The 21,505-nt window shown below is 43.8% G+C and overlaps 1 protein-coding gene across 1 annotated transcript in view; it reads right to left on the bottom strand.

Annotated features, from left to right (window-relative positions):
• LOC144823827 (uromodulin-like) overlaps nucleotides 1–21,505 on the bottom strand; it is a 442,286-nt gene that overhangs the window by 198,832 nt on the left and 221,949 nt on the right. The window contains exon 5 of the mRNA XM_078682688.1: nucleotides 14,644–14,867. Within this exon, the coding sequence (XP_078538814.1) occupies nucleotides 14,644–14,867 (224 nt within the window). The remainder of the gene's footprint in view (nucleotides 1–14,643; nucleotides 14,868–21,505) is intronic.

Raw genomic sequence — 21,505 nt, 5'->3', positions numbered from 1 at the left:
ATGCGGATATTGCTGCGGCTGACCTTGTTGAGAGAATTTCATCCATGATGGATACCCTTGCCCCTAAAAAATCTTAGCATTCTGCTAGGTCTAAGCCTACCGCACCCTGGTTCTCTGATCGGTTACGTGAAATGAGTCAGGAGTGTAGAAGGAAGGAAACACTCTGGCGGAAGGACCTGGCACCGTCAGGCAGGTTGTCCCACAAACAAGCCTTGAAGTTTTATAAAGCAGCCATACTGGAGGAAAAAGAAAGATACTTTTCCAACGTTGTTGGGGGCCTTACCTCCCACAAGGAGCTTTTCAACATCTTTAATGCTCTTGCTGTTCCTTTTACCTCGGACAAGGTGAAACCCTCACAGGCTCTCTGTGACAGCTTATCCTCCTTTTTCCACTGTAAAATAGATGACATCTATGTCTTGTTGGAGATTCAAAATACCACTTCAAGGCCGGATATTACGTTAGATACTCTCCCTAATAGCGGCTCTAGCCGCCCCTCTTCAGGGAGTTTTTGCTCTTTCCCTAACCTTACGACCGAGGCCATGGATCTGCTGATTGAAGGGATTAAATCAGGGTCCCCTCCGGACCCTTCCCCCCTTTAAGTCGTGAAAAGAGCAAAAGCAGCTTTCATCCCCCACTTTATGACAGTTTTGAACTTAGCCATATCCTCAGGACTCTATCCGCTGATCTGGAAGGCTGCTGTGGTTAGACCCCTACTTAAGAAGCCCTTGCTAGATCCTTCCAGTCTTAAAAACTTCCGTCCCATCTCCCTTCTCCCTCTTCCTGCAACCTACTTGAGGGACTAACAGATTTTAGATGATTCCCAACATGGCTTTAGAAGCTCTCATAGTACCGAGACTGCACTCACAATGGTGCTGGATCATATTCGAGTCCATGTGGATGCAGGTCATACCACTCTCCTGATTTTACTCGACCTCACAGCTGCCTTCGATACCCTGTCCCCTCACAGACTAGTGGAACGCCTTGAGGAGATAGGGGTCGAGGGGCGGGCACTGGATCTTCTTGCCTCTTTTCTTAGTGAACGGTCCCAACTAGTCAGAATGGGGAGTTTCTCCTCAGAGCCCTCCCCCCTTGCCTGCGGTATGCCCCAGGGCTCTTCTTTGAGCCCTACCCTATTCAATATCTATGTGGCCTCTCTGGCAAGGGTGGTGAAAGCATTTGGGCTTGAGGTGTTGTCCTTCGCGGACGACATCCAGATTATGGTCTCCATTACGCAAAAGGTCAGGAATGCTGTGCAAAATTTCAGAGACTGTATGGTGGCAGTCTCTTCTTGGATGGTTCAGAACTATCTTAAATTAAATGGTGAAAAGACGGAGGTCCTGGTCTTTGGGGAAGGCCCAGACATTTGGTCGGGTGAGTGGTGTCCGGATTCCCTAGGTTCCTGTCCCACTCCTGCTTCTCATGGGAAAAATCTTGAAGTCATTATTGATGATTCCCTTTCCATCACTTTGCAGGTCTGAAGGACTATATCCACCTGTTTCGGGCTTAAACGCTTTATAAGAAAAATATCCCAGTTTTTGTCTTTTGAAGCCTGAAATAAGGTGGCTGTATCCCTAATCTTAGCCAGACTAGACTATTGTAATGCCCTCTATCTGGGCATAAACAAGGGTCAGCTTCACCGCTTGCAGCTTAAAATCTGGAACAATATACCTCTTCATATAATGTAAGGGTGGGGGGAGCTTGTGGAATTTCACTCTGTGAAACTCCGCAGAGTTAGAGAAAAACTCAGCGAGATTCCACGGGGTTCCACGAGCTGGTGGAATCGCCATGTTGTCCTGATTTTTAGTGCTTCTTCCGTGCTGCAAAATCAGCACAAATAGCACCATGCGGCAAGCCAAGAGAAACTGCCTATTGCTGCACTCTTCCCGATTGTCTACTTGAGTGGCAGCTATCTCAAAGCAAATGGTCAAGACCATCCGCGACAGCCCGTGTTGAGAAATCCAGCCTGGTGCCATTTTAGCTCCCAAAAATAATGCAAGGGAACACTAATTCTTGCTTGCGCTCGCCAGATTACCAAAATAATGTAAACTTACCATTGGCGAGCTGCGCAGAAGAAAAAACTCCACAGTGCGCAGTTGCCAGAGTTTTTCCAGAACTAAGTGTTACAACAGTAAGGCCAAGTTGGCAAACCTCTGCGAACTCCGCTAGCAGAGAAGAATTTACCGCACTCCTCTAAATATAAGGAAAGGCACCCAACTTTACTTTCTTCAAAGTCAGACTGAAGAGTCACTTCACTCACAAAAGTATGGACACTTAACACACATCTCACTATTCTCCCTCTTTTTCTGCATGTAGGATCTACATCGTAAAACTTGTTTAATACATTGTACATATAAAACTGCAATACCTACATTCTGATTGACAAAATGATCTAGTTTCCTGATTCTTTAATGGCAGTGAAATTGCATACTTGATGAGGTGCATGTTTGATGGTCTGCTTGAAGTTCTATTCTGCATTTAAAGAATTGATCATGGTGGCCTCATAATATTTTGTGGAAATAAATGCGTTTTTTGGCTTTGCCCTGGTCTTGTTTTTCCTCTTTCTCTTGATTTATACCCACAGTGTTGGTGGAAAATTCTTAGTTGAACTCTGTCTCGATTCAACATGAAATGCCTCAGGAATCCATTTTGCTCGCCTAGTTGTTCAGTCTCCATAAGAAGCCTCTGGGAGAAAAGGGGGATGGACTGGGTATGATGTCTCACTGCACTAATGCATCCATTGCATGCATTTGTGTTTGAACACATGGTGGGATGTTTGAATCCCAGCAGGTCACCCAGCCTTTCCTCCTAAGTCAATGAAAAGAATACCATTGAATTGGCAGCAATTATGTAGCACCAAGAAAACCCTTGGCACGACTGCGCATTTTATAAAGGAGCTATGTTATGTCATATCATGGTAAGTTGTGTTACCCTATCTCTGTTCACCTGCTTGCTGATTTTTTTTTTTTTTATAGATTTTGTTCCACACCACAACAAACAAATAGTATCCCTTTACTAATCCCCCATGTTCATCATGATCAAAATCCCATTATTCAGATTTCTCATAGTCCGATAGAGTCCCAATTTCGTATATTACACACTTACAATCTGCGTGCCGTCTCCCAATAGATCTATCTTAGAGCACTCTGCAGCTTACAGGCGGACATCCATCCTTTATTACTAACTATGAATATCCGTTCCATAACAACTGACCATGATAACCAATCATAAATCACCCACCCCATCCCGTCCCACCCACTGCCACCGGTGTGCCCCGACTATCAACTGCGATAAAATCTGTTACAACAATTCACTCAACAGTAATGATCATGACACCATTAATATGGTACGTCCCAATCTCTATTCACTCTATTTTAATAAGCACACACTATGTCTGTACACGGGGGTATAATTCAGGGTGAGCCCGTTTGCGCACTCAAGACCGATTTGGCATCTGTATCCCCCTCCGGAATCTGCAGTAACTAAACTAAGGCCTCCCATGCCCTCGCAGACTCCAGCGCCTTATCATTCGCCCTCCGTTTGGCCTGCTGATGTCTTGACTATACTTTTGCTTGCTGCCCATTTAATTAGTGCTGCCTTCCACCTCTCAAAGCTGGGCCCTCCCCTCGACTTCCAGTGCGCTGTAATATCCCTCTTTGCTAACAACAATCCCAGGTCCAGACACTTGCTCGTTACCTTCGTTTTGGGAGTGTGCAGGAACCAATACAACAAACAGGTGCCCATGTCAGGCTCAATGCGTTGCTCCGTGATTTCACAGAGCAGGAGTACTACCTCCTACCAGAATGTTCCCAGCCGTGGACAGCCCTACATCATGTGATGAAACTCGGCCCCCTTTAATGCACAACGCGGGCACTGGGCAGTATCTATGCTAAAATACTTACTTATCTTAGCAGGAGTAAGATATGCCCTGTGTAATATGAAAAACTGTACCAGCTGAAACCTGGCATTCCTGGTACACTTCCAGGCTCTCCTCACTATTTGAACCCATGTTGTCTCAGGGATCTCCCTGCCGATATCCCTTTCCCATTTCTGTTGCAATTCCCCCAGTGGTTCCGTTTCCTCCCCTACCATGCGCCAATATAAGCATGTAACTGCCTTGAAGGTCCCTGCTGCCATCACCACATACTGACACGCCATTGCTGTCCACGGCTCCGAGAGTCCCTCCCTCCAATGCTTCTGTATTGCTGTTACCCTGGCGGAATGTAATAGATAATCCCCGCGGGGAAGACCATATCTATCCTGCAGGGTCTGGTAAGGCAACAGGGCCCCATCTTCGTACAAATCCCCTAATACTTGCACTCCCAGGGTTTCCCGATCAGCCTACTCAGTCCAATCCCCACCGTGCTGTAGGGCTGTACACATACTCAGAGGTATCTCTGGAGCATATGGAAGGGTGATTCCAGCTCTGCTCTTTGTTAGTGAGCGTCTCCAGGCACAGCCGCTGTTGGAGTACTATAAAGGACAATAAGTGACGCAGTATCCACCGTCTCTCTGGACCATCAGGGCCCTGAAATTCCTGTGTAACCGCTTGGGTAAGCCACTGCAATTGGGCCGCCAAGTAATAGAGCTCAAAATCCAGCACCGTCAGTCCACCTTCGGCCCTTGGGCGCATCATCGTGTTCAGCGCTACCCGACTCTTTCTGTTCCCCCACAGAAACCCCCCGACCAGTGAACGGAGTTGTCTAAAGACAGCGCCTGGTATCCAAATCGGTAATGTTCTGAAATAATCTTGTGGTGTCCCCCATGTTTAAGCTGTATCCTGTTGACAGATCATGTAAAGTCAAATCCATATATTTTAACATTCATAAGTAAATATGTTTATCATGTATGTTACATGATACACTCATATCTTCTATTTCATATTATTGTCTGTTTGTATATACATGAGTTTATATACACACACAATAAGAGTATATACATCACTACATAAATCAATTCTCCTGCAATTAAAGGAAGACATGTAATTTTTTATCAATGTTGAGTCCCGGCTCCACTGCCCTCAATTTGATGATCCAATTAGCTTAATGCTGTCATAATTTGAGAATCCTGCCCCCCTCGCCCTCTCGGTAATGGTTTTACATGTTCTATTCCATGAAAGTTAATATTCACTAGCTTGTTGCTTTTGTGAGCCAGGTTGTAATATGCGATCGAATGGTGTGGGGTAATATTGCGTATTGCTCTTATATGCTCTTGTATCCTTCTTTGAGCAGCCGAATTGTACTCCCTACATATACAAGGCAGCATATACACTTAATGCAATATTTTACCAATTTGGTGTTACAATTAATGAAGGAACAGATTTTGTGCATTTTGCGTGTGTTGTACTTGAAAGTTGTTATTTTTTCCAAGGCAATGCAACAAACATAGCATGAGTCACTTGTATGAAAGTTAAGTGGGGGAGAGGGTAACCAAGTGTCTCTTTTAGGAACCGGTAGATAACTAGGATGCAAATATTGTCTCAGCGTTTTTCCTCTGCTATGTGTTATCATTGGTTTAGGTCCAATTACTTCTTTCATAGATTCATCTTGTGTAAGTATATGCCAATGTTTTCTGAGAATTTTGTACACCTCCGTACTCAAAGATGAGTATGGAGTGATAAAGGCAATCTTTCTTTGGGTATTTTTCCTGTTTTTTATTTTGAGTAGGCTGTCCCGCTTGACTTTACTCACTCTGTTATGTGCTTGTGTTAGCAATTCCTTGTTATAATCTCCATTGTGAAGCCTATCTTCAACCTTTTTAAGTTCCTGATTCAGGATTCCCTCATCACTACAATTTTGTTTGTTTTGCAACATTTCCCCATAAGGGATTGCCTTTATTTGTGCTGGAGGGTGGACACTAGTGGCATGCAGTGCCGAGTTACATGCTGTGGATTTTCTATATGGAGATGTTATTATTTTATTGCCATCGGCATGTATGTTGATGTCTACATAGTGTATTGTGGATGTGCTCTGTTCCTTTGTAAACATTATATTGTATATGTTTTTGTCGAGATACTGAAAGAAATTATCTAGACATTCATTGGAACCAGACCACAACAGGATGACATCATCAATATAATTCTCCCAGTAAATGATCTAATCTACCCACTCTTCAGGACATTCTCTCCACAGATGATTGAGTTCATACCAACCCATGTACAAATTGGCATAGGAAGGTGAACATTTTGCCCCATGGCTACACCCTGTGTTTGGCGAAACCACTCTCCATTGTGTGTTAATATGTTGTTCTCAAGTACTAGTGCAATCATCTCCAGTAACATGTTAGCTGTTTTGGATTAGACAAAGATTGTTGGTTGTTTTGGATTAAACAATAATTGTTCAAAACTCTAATCTTTAAAGTAAAAATGGTACGTAAGAACTTGACTCCTGTGGATTGGATCTGATAATTTCTTCAGAAGTTTATTAGGAATGGACTGAAAGTTAGTGACTTGCTTGAGTATACTGAAGAACACTTTTTCTTTTCGGGGAGCGGTTGCTGATGATGAAGTATGACACCATAATGTATGTGAGTCTTTCTCGTCCGTAAGGATGACCTTCCCTTTCCTTTACACTCCCAGAGTGATTCTGTGATTGCCCTATTTGGACCCTCATACTTTTGGTAAATTGTAGTGATACCTGGCCTCATTTTCAATTCAGCTGCCCTACTTATTTATGTTGGGTATGTCTCTTGGGAGGGTGTACGGTGGCTTGCCTCCTCTTCTCCTTCATGTGTTAATAGTTAGATCCTAATCTACAGACTGTGGTTCAATTTGCCAGCTTTAGGTTGTTTCTCCCAGACGCAGGTTAGACTCTTTTTGAAGCAGGAAACCTTAGGGCAGTGATAAAGGCTACGTTTTTCTTTGATGTGGAGTCTGCTAACCATATGCTAGTCGTCCTACCTATGAATTCCCACGATACAGTGATTGTAGAATCACTTGCAGATGTATTTATTTTATTTATTTAGGAGATTTATAAAGCGCATGGTTACGCGCACCGGCGTGTCCCCGCGCTGAGAGTATACAGATGAGAAGACAAGAGTTTACAGCAATGCTTGACGGAAGAGATGGGTCTTAAGGGCTCTACGGAATTTGGTCTCAGAGGGTTCAAGCCGTAGTTCGGAGGGTAGCATATTCCAATTCTTGGCTGCAAGAAGCCGGAATGATCTGCCCCCCATTCGAGCTTTGTGTATTTTGGGGACAACAGCCAGACCCGTGCCAGAGGATCTGAGCATCCGCTCTGGTCTGTAAGGGGTGATAAGGCTGTTCAAAGGACTGGGTGCCCTACCTCCAAAGATGCGATGGCACGTGCATAGAGCTTTGAAAGTAATCCTTTCACGGATTGGAAGCCAGTGAAGGGACCTTAGCGCAGCTTTGGAGGGTGCTCTCCTGGGAAGTCTCAGCACCAGGCGGGCTGTGGCATTTTGCAGTACCTGGAGACGATTGAGATTTTTGGCCGTGATACCCAGGTAAAGTAGGTTGGCATAATCAAGTCTCGATGTGACCAAGGCATGCACAAGCGTTTGTCTGGCACCCACTGGAAGCATATCAAGCACTTTGCGTAGGCTTTTAAGTATCCCGAAACAGATTCCAACCACTCTGTTTACTTGAGGGGTAAAAGACAGGTCAGAATCAAATAGAACCCCCAGGTTTTTAGCCTGTTGACCTGGTACGGGATTAGGACCGAGGCAGTCCGGCCACCATGCCGAGGTCCACACAGAAGGGCCCCCCCCCATCACAAGCACTTCCGTTTTGGAGCCGTTTGTTTGATTGTTTGTTTGATGAGCCAGATGTTTGATTACCTGGGCTGGGTGGTTTCACCAAATAACTCCTTTAGTTATGGACCCTGCATTGGTATTTTTCAGCAAACTGAAAATGTCTGTACGGATTTGGAGCACCATAAGTAGGGCCAATTTGCAGCTGGAGAGTTCAAGATTCAATTGTCTACAACAATGAAACATTCTTGATCCGTTTGGTCACAATGGTGTGGAGTTGTCTAGCAACGTTATTGACATTGAAGGATACTCTGACAATTTTCCATAAAACAATTAAAACACTGCTTTTTTTTAATTCCCTGGATTAATTTTCATTTTCAAACTTTGTGTGTATTACATATGGTTTCCTATGCATGGATAGAATACCTGAAGGAAACCAAACACTGGGTAGTAGGGGAAAATGTGGGTCGGAGGGGATATATTTCTGCATAACTGCAAGAATGACTGTCACTTCTTTCACTTTCTGAGTCCAACTTTCGTGGATGACCACAATCAATATTATTATTTATTTGTTTTATTTCAGGGAGTTTATAGTTTACATTTTAAGGCCGTCATGATGAGTGCCCTGGAAAATGGGCCGGTATTTCTTATACCTGGAGTTTGTGATATCGGTTGTTCCAGGAATGGGGAAAACCCAACCCATTATGAGTTTGACCCTGAGGGTCACTACAAAATGAGGATCTACCTGTGGAATTGGTAACTTTGGTACTGATTCAGGCAGTGAGTCCTCATTTTCCTCTACATTTTCACTTGAAGATTTCATAAGAGATATCTGGCATTCCAGCAGATCTCATAATTCTGATGGAGCTGGGAACCCCTGTTACTGGCTCCACTGGATTTTAAAAGATGCCCTGTAATGTTGAATCACTCCCTTAACAACAATTCCAACAAAGCAGTGTGTGGACGGGCACCTCAGATTCTCGAAAGCTCTGCCTGTCCTTTATTTTCTGGATGCACCCTCTCCTTTTCCTGGCTTTCTCTCACTAGCCCTTGCGTCAATCCCAAGTGTTTCAGGAAGATTCTAGATGTCAACGTATACAACTTTCTTCAGTATCTGGATTATAAAAAGTGAGAACAATCGATCAGTAGCCGGTGCTTGCTTTGAGCAGGTGGCTGCTGATGGTGGGACCCACTGGCTCTTATTTTGCTGCATTAGACATTTGCAAAAGAGAGAAAAATGAACAAAATGAAAAATGGAGAAAGAGAGACGGAAAAACGTCCTGAATGGAGGAAGCAGGAGCTTGCAAGTGTGAGATTAAGGGGCAGCAAGTGTCTGGTAGTGGATTCAAGAGGCAGGAGGGGGAATAACAGCTCAGTCTTGGTATTGGGCACAACAACATACTTGCACCGGTCATGGGCTTTTGAGCAGAGCTTTGGTACCAGCACTCAATATTTTTTACAAATTAAGCTCTATTGGTAGCTGATCTTTGCTACTTCTTAATTCCGGACTCTCTCTCTCTCTCTCTCTCTCTCTCTCTCTCTCTCTCTTTCTCTCTCTCTTCAGCTACCAGATCAATCCTGAGTGTGCACTGCTTAATTCTGTCTCACCAAACAAACAAACAAGCTGCAATAGACACAGTGTATGTGCAGAAGTGACCAGTTACAGTAAAAGACACAGTGTGAACAAGCATGGGCAACACCAGCAGGTCTCACCTTTTTTGCTTTGCCAGTCTTTTCGCTGATGCTATTCAGTAGCAGAAAAGTTAGCATGATCTATTAACTGTCATGTTCTGGAGGCATGCCAATAATAATGAAATACAAGAGATTTAAGGTGTGCAAGAATGATAAAAACACATTTACAAAACATGCAATTGTTTTAGAAGGTTGAGCATGTTCTTCAGAACACAATTTACAGTCATTAGGCACATACGCATAGAAAACAAATCCCATAGGAAGCTGTCTATAAGAGATTTGGATATTGTTTGAGGGGGCGAAAACACTACTCAATCGACAACCACAATTTTTGTCAGTCAGGAAGCACAGAAGTCACTGAATTAACCTGTGCGCAACCTTCTGGCATCTTGGCACAAAAGCAATCAGGCTTAATTTAGATGGAAAGTATTTATGCAGTACGCAAACAGTGATAAAGTGAAAACACAACATAGGAAAAATCTCAAACCAGTTTGGAAAAAAAGAGAACATTTTAATAAATCAAATGGAACCAAGTGAATTAAATCCAATCTGTAGAACCGGAGTTATGAATTCTTAATGCTTTTAGTCCAATAGCAAATAAAAACTAAAGCAGAATCCAGGAGTATCTGATTGAGTCAAAAGTTAAGGCCAACCGCGTTGGAGCGCAGGTCACATCTAGGAAGGGGTCCGGACGAGCTCGAGCCGGAGAGAGTTGTATCAGAAAGGGGTTGCATTGCGTTGTCACCTATACTGTCTTGATGCTGTCCCGAAATTGTGACTTGCTGTCCTGGTCCTCGCATCATTAGGTAAATATAATTCTGTGTAGTATGTCCCTGTGCTGCTCTCCACTTCTTCCCCTCCAGGTGCTGTAATTTTCAAGCATTTAACTGTGAAGTGTTTTAAGCTAACTGAAATTTCATTTTGATGGAGAATTGGTGTTTTGCATTTGTATTTGTATTGACTCACAAATCAATTTATCAGATAAACTTCTAAAAATCTTTCGAGTCTGTGGTTATTAAAGTAAAAGTTTTAATGAAATGTCTTAATTCCCCTATTCTAATTACTTACATATATATTGACCAGAGGAAATTACCCTATATGAGACAGGGTTGGTAAGAACTTGTGAATCTATTTCACATGGGAAAATGTATATAATCAATTTGATTGCACTGGGGATTTACTAGCTCAATTGTGTGAATGTGTATTTGCCCAAGTGAGAGTTGTAGTGATTGTGAAACCCGAGCTAGTGGCCTCGGCTCCATCACCCCCAAGGCCTACCTTAGCAATGACTTTGTACGTATTTAAAAGGAAGGATTAGGCCTAGCAAAATGTTTACTTTTCCAGACCAAATGGCTGTTTAAAACTACACTACAGGCTGCAAAGGCAGACCTCATAACATGTTTTAAAGGCCACTTTAGCGGATGGCATATTGAGAGCTACAGGTCCTCTATTTATTTAAGGCCCTGGGTACATGTAGTGCTAATTTACTGGAGATCTACTGGTGAAATAAGTGTGTCAATCAGGTTGAGGACAATATTTCCATATTTTTTTGTGGGAAAGTACAAGCACTTTAACACTGGTTAGCAGAGGAAAGGTGCAGAGAGCTCTAATGCTAGCAAAAACCATTTAGCAAGCAGGAGGGGTGTAAGCAAAACGTTTGAGGGTCATGTCCAATATAGTTGAAGCAGTGAAAGTATACAAGCAATCAATTCTAAAGGAAGGTAAAGAGGTTGTACTCTAGGGGAGAGACAAACACAAGATGAGGAAAGAAAGCCATTGAATAAAAAGTCAGCAAATGTGATTGACATGAAAGCTAAACATTGATAAACAAGGCGCTGCCCCAAAACCCGCTGTAAGTATTTGTGATGGGTTCAATAGGTATTTCAACAACCTAGACCTAGAAATGAGCCAGATATCAATCAATATTATAGCAGGAGCATTGTTGCTAAGGCCCAGTATGTGAGGTGCCCTCTGTGCCCAACTGTGGATTTTCCTAGCCACCTAGGAAAATAGGGGCCCATTTAACTTGCTTGAATAAAGTCCGTAGTACTTTCGTTTGCTACTGCTAAAGTGTGTAAATCAGAGAGATGGTGATCAGATTTTGTGAAAGGGAGTCTGTATGTGTGTGACAGTGTATTACAGTGGGAATATATAGGAGAGTAAGTATACTGACGGCGAGGAAAAAGCAACGGAATTGCGCTTTCATGATTGTATGAAAGAGATAGCTGGGTGGATGGCCTCTAACTGTTTGAAATTGAATTCCACCAAAACTGAGATCAGTGTCTTCGGAAACAATCCAAACATCTGGACCCCGGGCTGGTGGCCAGCAGAATTGAGGAATTGCCCTTTGCCTACACGGAAAGCCAAGAACCTGGGGGTAACAGTAGACAATAAATTGACATTTAGAGATCATACCAGTGCAGTGGTTTCCGCCTGTTTCCTGATATTAAGAATCCTAAGGAAAATTAAACCTTATCTTTCGGATGGTAACTTCAGGACAGTAGTCACGTTACTTGTCATGTCAAGACTGGACTACTGTAACGGCCTCTATCTGAAGCCCAAAAACAAGTCATCAATAGGCTTCAGATAGCGCAAAATGCTGCAGCCAGGCTGTTATCAGGTACCCCCAAATTTTTCTCAGTAAAAAATGAGCTAATAAGGCTACATTGGCTTCCAGTGAAACAAAGGGTTCGCTTCAAGGCCTTTTGCACAGCATTTAAGGCTCTTAATGGTTTAATTCAAGTGGTATGTTCCAGCAAGGGCCCTTCGTTCAACGGGAGCCAAAAAGGTCCAAATACCCATTGTTAAAAAGACCTCGTGGGGAGGCAGGAGTTTTTTTGTAGGTACATCCAAGGATTGGAACGATCTGCCATTCTATTTGAGGAAATAGCGCCATAACACCCTCGGGTAACCGCTGCTTCAACGAATTCAATTAACATAACATAACATAACAATGAGAGAATGCCTTAGATAGTGAGAGGGAGTGAGTATATGTGTTAAAATTGTTGAAACACGAGGATGAAGCACAGTTTAAAAGCTGATTACTGTGGGGGAAGGAAGACGAAGAAGAGGAAAGTGAGAGTGAAAGTAAGGAACACAAAGGCCATCATTACGAGTAGGGCAGAAAACTTGGGGTAACTATTTTTGTTACCCTCTGAGTTACCAATACTGGAATTATGTGTAATTCTGGGGGCAGGAATATTAGTAACACTAGTGGTGGGAAAAAATTTAACCATTACAAGAGGGACCCTGAGGGTCCCCTTAGAAATGAGGACTTAAATGCTGAATCAATAATTCTGGCTCCAATTCCCCTTATCATTCCTAATTTTCCCCCTGGATTTTCACCTATGGCCTATTAAATGATGGTCAGCCGCAATATTGTCAAGTAACAGATAGGCAATATATGTACCAGTAAGTGATAGACATTGTGTGGTACAGCCAGGGTCGGACTGGGGAACCAAAAGAAGCCCAGCAAAAATGCTCAAACCGGCCCTGCAGCCTTGGTCTCCTCACACTCTTGTTCTCTCTTTTCATCCTTGCATTCTTTCATTCTTTCGTCCTTCTCCTGTCTCTTTCCTTCTCTGTCTGCTTTCTCAACCCCCCACCTTTCTCTCTTGAAGCTTCCCTGCGCCATCTGCAGTTAACATCAGGGAGCTGAAGAAAGTGACAGAAGAACCAATAGTGGACATGGAGTTTCAAATCTAGCCTTCAAGGGCCCCAGTTCACCAGGGGAATGTCTGGTAGAATAAATGTCCTGTTGGGCCCTTGGTTATGCATCTAATAAAGAAAGCATGCCGCAGCCCAGTGACTGTTGAGGCGTGACCTGGCTCAGTAACTGGTAGGGCATGCCTTCCATGCAGTATGATTTGCTGTGATGTGGTACAACAGCTGATGCACTGAGCATTAAGTACAGGAGAATTCAGTGCTTAATTTGAGCTGGTGGTGGCCGTTGCTCGGCACCTGGCACTTGATTTCCAACACCAGTGCTATGGCAGTCTGCAACATGGTGCCGCTGTCTCTCTAATTTACAGATTAGCACAACCACAGTTGTATATTAATTGAGGATACAATAATGACCACCAATACCTGTCGCCCAAGCCATTGTTATAGCTTTGTGGGCCTTGTATAGTCTGAATTGTCACACTGCTTTGTAGATGTATTCGTACTGACAATGGCAAGGGCAATGGGCAGTTCAAGTTGCAATGGGCTCCTGATGAGAGCGCTGGCACTTATTTCATTTTACAAATTAAGCACTGGGAGAACTATTCTGGGGGGCTTGTATCTAATAAAGCAACTCAAAAACCAATGTGCCGGTCCTTTAGGAAAGAGTCACATGGATATTTTTACTTATGTAGATGTACACCTATTTAAATGCAACATCCTCTTCTGCTCCAACGTGTATTCAAACTGTGTGATTGTTCATTTATTTCACAGTCACTCTAATATGCATTGTGTGAGGTGGGGAATCTCCTTGTCTGAGTTTATGTTATAGGAATTTTGAGGAGAATATTTTGTTGCCAATTATGTATCCAGTTCCAAGGGTTATGATGATGCTTTTTTGTCCTGGCATATTTTCTGATGGTTAATACCTGGGTGGATTTTTCGTTTCACAGTTTTTTTGTTGTTCGGATAAGTATGCATTTATTGATATTGGAATATCAAGAAACGCGTCTGATAGGTAGATGTGGCACTTTTTGGTATTTTATCTATAGTAATCTTGGAAGAAAATGTCCTTTTTGGACTGCCACATCTCAACTGTATGTAGAGACAATATAGTTGGAAAAGTGCGCTTTAAAATCATAATTTGTCTCATATCAGAAATATACATATACTGTGTCAGAAACAGAGGTTGGGTGAGCTTTAGTTTCATTCCAAGGAAGAGGTGGTGCCTGGTTCGGTTTCTTAGAATAAGGATTTTTGTTCTGCCCCTGAAGTGTAGCTTCAACAATCAATGATGAATCATTGCTTTTCCATACCGGAGCCTCCCTATGAAGTAGAGGAATTGATTTTTATGGTCGGCGTCTAGCAGTTGTTAGATTTCATAATTGTCTGTTGGTGTAATATTTACTAGCTGAAGATCTGAGTTCCCTCAATGTCGGAATCGTTTCCTGAGTTAGCATCCTTCTCTGAGCGCCCCCGATCTAAACAGTATCAAATACGTATCTTGATGTTTACTGTACAGAACAACCGCTTTTACAGACAGGGACAGGTGAAATGCAGACCAGACCATGCGCCTTTCCTTACCGTCATCTCAGTTCCGCAGAATCCTGCCTGTGGTATGGCCTGAGCTACGATAACACTTAGACCTCCCACCACATCCGGATAAGTAGGGTCGGTGCAGTTCGGGTTCGAGGTATTCAAATGCATGTCTGTGAGGCTGTACTGGAACCTCTGCAGCAGGCACTTCTTGAAGGACACAGTCATTTCTGAACCTGCACATTTAGTAGTGGGGACAATGTCACTGCGATCTGCAACAAAACAGAACCAGGTGATTATTAGTCAAATCCAGGTACAGATCATTTAGCACTGCGCCTGGTCAGCACGAGCACACAACCTTTTCAAGGGGAGCGCAAACATGCCAACACAACAATCATAAAACGCATTCCTCATTTCAGCATTTTGAGTACAGCTTTTAACGGAGAGGGGCTGGCATCTATGCACGCTGTACATTACTAGCTTTGCCCCTGAATATGGGACAATGAAATCAGTGGTCGAAGACAGTGGGGCTATTGGGAACTGAGTTTCATTACTTTTATTCTTGCTGCTGCACGATCTCTTTTTATTTTTCGGTTGTCGTCTGTTGTGGCCGCAGAACTCCATGAAAAATAGAGGGGACACATTCTCCGCCATCCCAACACCTACACTCTCCATCTGTTACACGTCATCCTCTGACCAGGGTCCATACAGCGAGGAGGACGCTTCTTTTCTTGGGAGTCTTTGAGGGAACTTTAGAGGTCTGGGGTGGGTAAATCAAGTGTAGCCAGGCCCGGCTCCAGGAATTTTTATTTGGGTTGGGTGTAGCAGCAGCACCTTAAAACAGAGCAGAATGTAAGAATAGTGAAAAGAATGGCAGTGGAATAATGTGAGGGGGGAGTGAAAGGTGGAGGAAGTCAAAGAAAGCTGAGAATTTTAGCAGGAGTAAAAGAGGGAAGAGAAAACAGAAAGGACAAAGGAGGAACCTTAATCCTGCAGCCATGAAACACTGCCCCGGACCCTTCGATAGACAGACACACATCAGTGGTGGCATGGGGTCCTCAAAAGGTGATGAATAAGATACTCTTTGCCTTACTCCATCTGTCCAACAGATTCCGTAAAACCTACTGCACTGTTAGACCGCGTCCTCCAATATGAGCACATCCCTAAGAAGCGACCTGCAGTAGTATCCGCACCAGTCACCAGGCAAGAGATGGCTTGTGCCGCCAGCCTCTTCTTTGCAGTTTCGAAATCGAGGTGTATTGGAAGGTCAACAACATTTTTCTTAGGTTGGTACAAGTATTGGAGTGTGAAAGTACAGGCTTCATTCTTTCCCAGTGTTTCAATGGCAAAACGCTGTCACTTTTCACGCATTACTTAATAAACTAAAAAGAAAAACCGCAATAACTTAGGCATTATGTTATGTTATGTATTGTCTCTTTTATAGCGCACGGCTACCCCGAGGGGCGTCCCGGCGCTTTGGCAAAGAGAACTTGAGGAGGAAAACACAACACAGCTACTCGCAAAGGCCACAGAAGATCATACAGAAAAAAAGCCAGGTCTTCAACTCCTTTCTAAAAGAAAAGAGACTGTTGGCTTTCCTTAAGGCGACAGGAAGCTCATTCCAACCACGTGAAGCCAAGTAACGGAAGGAGCGGCCGCCAAAACGAGCCAGTCTGATAGGAGGGACATCGGCTTTGGCCAACAAGGCCGACCGAAGGGTCCTCCTTGGCGCATAAAAGGCCATGCGCTTCCCAATTTATTTAGGGCCAATAGAATGAAGGGCCTTAAAAGCAAGGGTCAAGATCTTAAAGGTTATTCTTTTAGAGATAGGCAACCAATGCAGTCTTTTGAGCAGTTCAGAGGCTTTTGCCCTCCACGGAAGCCCAAAAATGGCTCTTGCCGCCGAATTCTGCACAATTTGCAGCCGGGCTAGCAGATGATTAGGCAGCCCTGAGTAGAGGGCATTCGCGTAGTCCAATCGCGATCCTAAGCATTAACCCCTTCCACACTCATGACGAGCTGGGCTCGTCATGCAGTAGCCTCCTCGCACGCTCATGACGAGCCCAGCTCGTCATGAACCAATGAGGATCACGAAATCCCAGCACAGCAGGGGAATTCCCATAGCATCCAAGAGGTTAAGCCTTGTATGTTAACCAAATAAACACTTGTATTGCTTACAGTACAGCTACATGCCTTGAAATACATAGTTTCAAACGCATAATTATGATAATAAATCTACGCAGAACATTATTATCTCCGCATTGGAAATTATTTTACATTTCAGACACTATTTATACAAGCATTTGCAATGCAACTGGTCTTGCCTTTGGGACCTTATAAGTATTTAGCCATGCTGCACATTATCCTGGGTGCTGAAACATCTACTGTTCTTTAGCATGGAAGCTTTGACACTAATAGGCAGGCACATTATCGCACTGCTTTTAGGCTGATAGAACTCTTTCAGCCATCTAGCCCTACATTTTAACACCGACATATGTTCGCCGACCTGCAGCGCCCGCTATGCCTGACACCTGTACCTTGCAAAAGTCACAACTGTTTAGCAGATGCTGTTAAAGGTGGCAGAGGACCTGTCACAGTTAAAGTTGTGTTGAATTCAGGGGCATAGGTATGATCAGTGCAGCATGTGCAATGGCACTGGGGCCCAAGGGTAAGATGCACCCACAGCACACTAAATATGACAAACATTTATTAGCTAACCAGAGTACCTGAGGCATGCCTTCCTGTTTGCACTGGTCCCCAAGAACCTTTACAACTCCGCACATTTCTAGGGGTGCAGTAATACAGAACCAAGTCACAGGAGAAATACAGCGCAGACTGGGGCACGTAAAGTGGGGCATGGTTAAAGAGAGGGACGAAACCAATATTCTGCTAACTACTTTGGCACCCTTGGTCAAATCTGCACGACGGGTGACAGGAATTTACAGGTCTCTTTTTCTGTTGTTATGGCCAGATCAGGGATTCCAGTGTGAATGCGAATGTGAATACATTAAATAAAGGGTGAGGGGTCAAAAAAGCTTTGATATGCCAATATGTTTGGCACCATTTGACACATCTGCACAGAAGTAGAGTTCCTAAAATGAGCAATTACTTGCAAACTGCATGGACAGTTTGGGACTGGGAGGTTGGCTGCCAGCAGCATCTGTCAGTTGTGGATGGCCAAAGATACATGCAGCAAGCAGCAAGATTTGTGGAGGGCCCGGCCTTTGCCACTGCTAGGATTTCTTCAGTTTCCATTAGTTCACATCTGGCCGAGTGTTTTTTTGTTGTGAGGAACGCCTATCGCTGAAATGCATTTACTGTGACATTGCAAATAACTTATGCAGGATCACGAGAATGCATGCTGGCTTTCTTGGATGCACGTTTTTTTATGCATATCACATGGTGGCTACTGACTGCAGTTGCACCAGGCCCGTCAGGAGTATGCACTTAGGTATAGCAAGCGATGGAATATATATACACACACCCCCCTTTAACACAATGAGCAAGCGGTCTGGTGCGCCACTCATTCTTGCATTTGGCAAGCGCCTCTGGCACATTACATCAGAATAGTGTTGTGATACAACAGAGCACTATGTCATGAACCAAAGTCCGAATTAGCATATTTTTAATATAACAAATTGCCTCTGCAGTGACAGACCAACGTCACAGAAGACAACCTGAAAAGTGCATTAATTAGTGCAAATAGAAATAATCTATGCACAATTTCATATATAATGAAAGGGAAGTAAACTATTAAAATAAAAATATATTTTAGAGTTCTTTTAAGCCTCTTCCACTCAAGGTACAGTTTTGGGGGTACCTTCTTTATCACAACATATGAACTTACGGGGCGTGCTCAGGGGTGTGGTGGGCATGTTACATGTCCTAATGCTAGCCAGATCAATGGGGCCTTACTATTAAGCATGAGCGCTAAATCCGCTCCGCTCGCGGATTTTGCGATTTTTTGGTAAATTCGCGATCCGCGAACTCTCGCGAATTTACCGAAAATTCGCAATCCGCGAGCGGCGGATTCCTAGGTCAAAAGTTCAACCCTGTTTTCAAATGCCACTGCATCCGCTGCTCTATGGCCACTAGCCAGAGTTATTTCTTTGCACTGTTCCTTTTTTTGTCGAGCTATTGCCAAAATAAATTGCAGAGCAAGATAAAATATTTGAAAAACGTTAACAAAAGTGCTTGGACCTTTTCCTAATGCCAGTTGTACCCCTGTACGTTCTGAGGGGGTCTTTGTGGGCATGGGCAGGACCCACGCTGCCACGGCAACTTGTTTGCCGGAATACTGTAATGTATATATTTTACGTTATAACGTTTACGTGTACAGGGATTGATGTATTAACAAAATAAGCACCATGAGTATTCAGTTAACGATTAGCAAGGTCATAGATCCTGTGTCTTTTTAGGTCTCGCCTGAGCCAGCGCATGCTCTGGCTCAGGCGAGACATTTAGTAAGTGGGCTTTAGAAAGCCGACCACACTGCTTGTGGCCTAAAGCTTGCGGTTACGCGTGCGGTGACGCACACAGGCGCCATCTGGCTTTCCATCTTGGCTCATTAAGTGCTCGCGGAACCCTTACAGCATGCAATCACTTTCACTTTCGCTTCCGCCGCTCGTGGCACCCATACAGCACGCAATCTATTTCACTTTCGTTTTCGCGGCTGCGTCACTTTCACGGCCGCGCGGCCAATGCATGTCAAATGAAGTGGTACTGGAGCAACATCACCAAAAAGAATACAAGAGGCTCTTGTTCGTGGCACTTGTGTTTTTGGCAGGTTTTTTGTTATTTACTTTTAGCACGAGGTGTGTCCTTCTGTCAATTTTGGTCGCAAAGACGTACCTAGTCCTAAAAATAAAATCAATGCGCAAAATACCAGATTTGTATTTAGCATAATTTTTTGCAACATTTTGCGGGATTTTACACACTAATTTTGCACATTTGCCAGATCCGACTCCACGTCCCCAAGTTCGCTGTGCTCGTCTTGGATTTTCATTTCGCAAACTAATGCACAGAAGGTTGCTATAGTCCTTGCTCGGTTCTTTTAAGCCAATCAAACAAAAACACCTTATATCAAAGAATTTAAAAGAAAGCTGGGGACGAACAAAAACACCTCATATCAAAGAATTTAAAAGAAAGCCGGGGACGAACTCAACACACTCGGTGACAAGTGTAGCTTTATTCCGGCAGGTATTGAATTGCTCCACCGCCCCCCCCCCTCCTCGAAAGAATGCATTACTACCAACACTTGTCAGTACGATACATCTATAGAAAAGACTGGTGGAATGGTGCCTGTGGTTAACATCAAAAACCTTAAAGCTGCACGACAGCTGTACAGATAACCTGCTATTTAACACTTACACAGACGTAGGTCAAGTAGCTCAGCTGGTGCAGTGAGGGCGCCTGAGAAGCACTGGAGGGTTTGTTAAGTTTGCGCAAGCACTGAAAAAAGGCCGGACAAATCTGTATTTGCGGCATGAACAGCTGTACCAGACAGCCATGAGACAGGCCGGGAATCAGCCGTCGACAGCTCAGCAGGTAATGATGGATCACCTGCGCGCAGAGAGGCTTCATTACAGCGAGCTAGTGCAATCTAATGGACTCCCTCTCCTCATTGTGCGATGCCTTCAGTGGAAGAATCCTGCTGCCAGTCAGCCCCTGCCACTCCCCTCCCCCGACACTGCATAACATTTCTCAGGCAGGCAGGAGCCGGCACAGGTTTCTAATTATCTTTTTGCAGGGGCATTTCCTCCCCTCCCTGCAGTGTTTCTGCATGCATCCAGTTTGAAGAAGCTGCCCCGCTTGATCTTGCAATAACCTTCAGAATTCGAACACTGAGGGGCTTATTTACACGCCCTTGCTCCACCCGTACGTCACTTTCCCATGATAAAAATGACGTAAAAGTGGCGCAAGGAACTTGTAAATAAGCCCCTCAGTCTTCACCTAATGATCTTTGGTATTGGAACAAAAAGAGCAGTTTCAAAGTCACAGAAATAGCGCGTTTACTGCGGGCTTCATTTATTCAAACATCTTCCTCGGTTCATATTTAGAAAGTCCTTTGAAAACCACTCACTGCAGCAAATACCGTCCACATTTAAAGGACCGACTGACTCGAATTCACTTAAGATCATTTCTTGTGGCTAACAAAGCTTCAAGTGGCGTCACTTGCGACACATTCAGTGCGAGCTGTCTTTCTAGCCAGCACTGCCCATGTTGTGGGTTGTTTATTTAAGCCTAATTTAATAGTGGTAAAAGAAAACAAGCATTGGCATAGCCAGTAGGTCTCGCCTTTGTGACCTTATAAATATTTAGTTATGCAGCAGGTCCCAAAGGTGAGCCCCATTGGCTATGCCAATTCTTGATTAATTTTGAGAGGGAGAGTACCAACACTTCTCAAGAGAAATGTAATGCTTTTAATTGGAGAGTACTGGCACTTCTCAGAGGCAAGAAGGTACTCTGTTACAGAGTAGCTGCACTTCTATTTTTCCATTTCAAGCACTGCTTAAGACCAAAACTACCACCGTTTGACAGCTACCACAGAATCCCCCCACTAGCAACAGACTACATTAATCACTCCCTCAACATGTAAAACCAAATGTTGCCCTATTTAATCGAACCAGATGCTCTAACTAAATACATACCACAGGTCTCTCTGCACAGGGCCAGCAGACAGGCACGTATCACCACACTGTTGTTCCTGTGAGTACCTGCCCACTAGTAGGTAGCAGTATAGTAAAAAAATATAGAAATAGTTACTGCAATGGAACGCCCTGGTACAAGGTTTTTAACGGCACCTGAAAGCAATATCTTTCCACAAGCCTAATTCAATTTTATTTTACAGTGGAGATGATCTCAAACATATGGTGAGGAGAAAAATGCTAAGAAAAAACATCTACTGTAA

This window comes from Lissotriton helveticus, chromosome 3_1 (genome assembly GCF_964261635.1).
Source record: "Lissotriton helveticus chromosome 3_1, aLisHel1.1, whole genome shotgun sequence".
NCBI lineage: Eukaryota > Metazoa > Chordata > Amphibia > Caudata > Salamandridae > Lissotriton > Lissotriton helveticus.
This window is presented reverse-complemented; position numbering and strand designations above follow the sequence as displayed.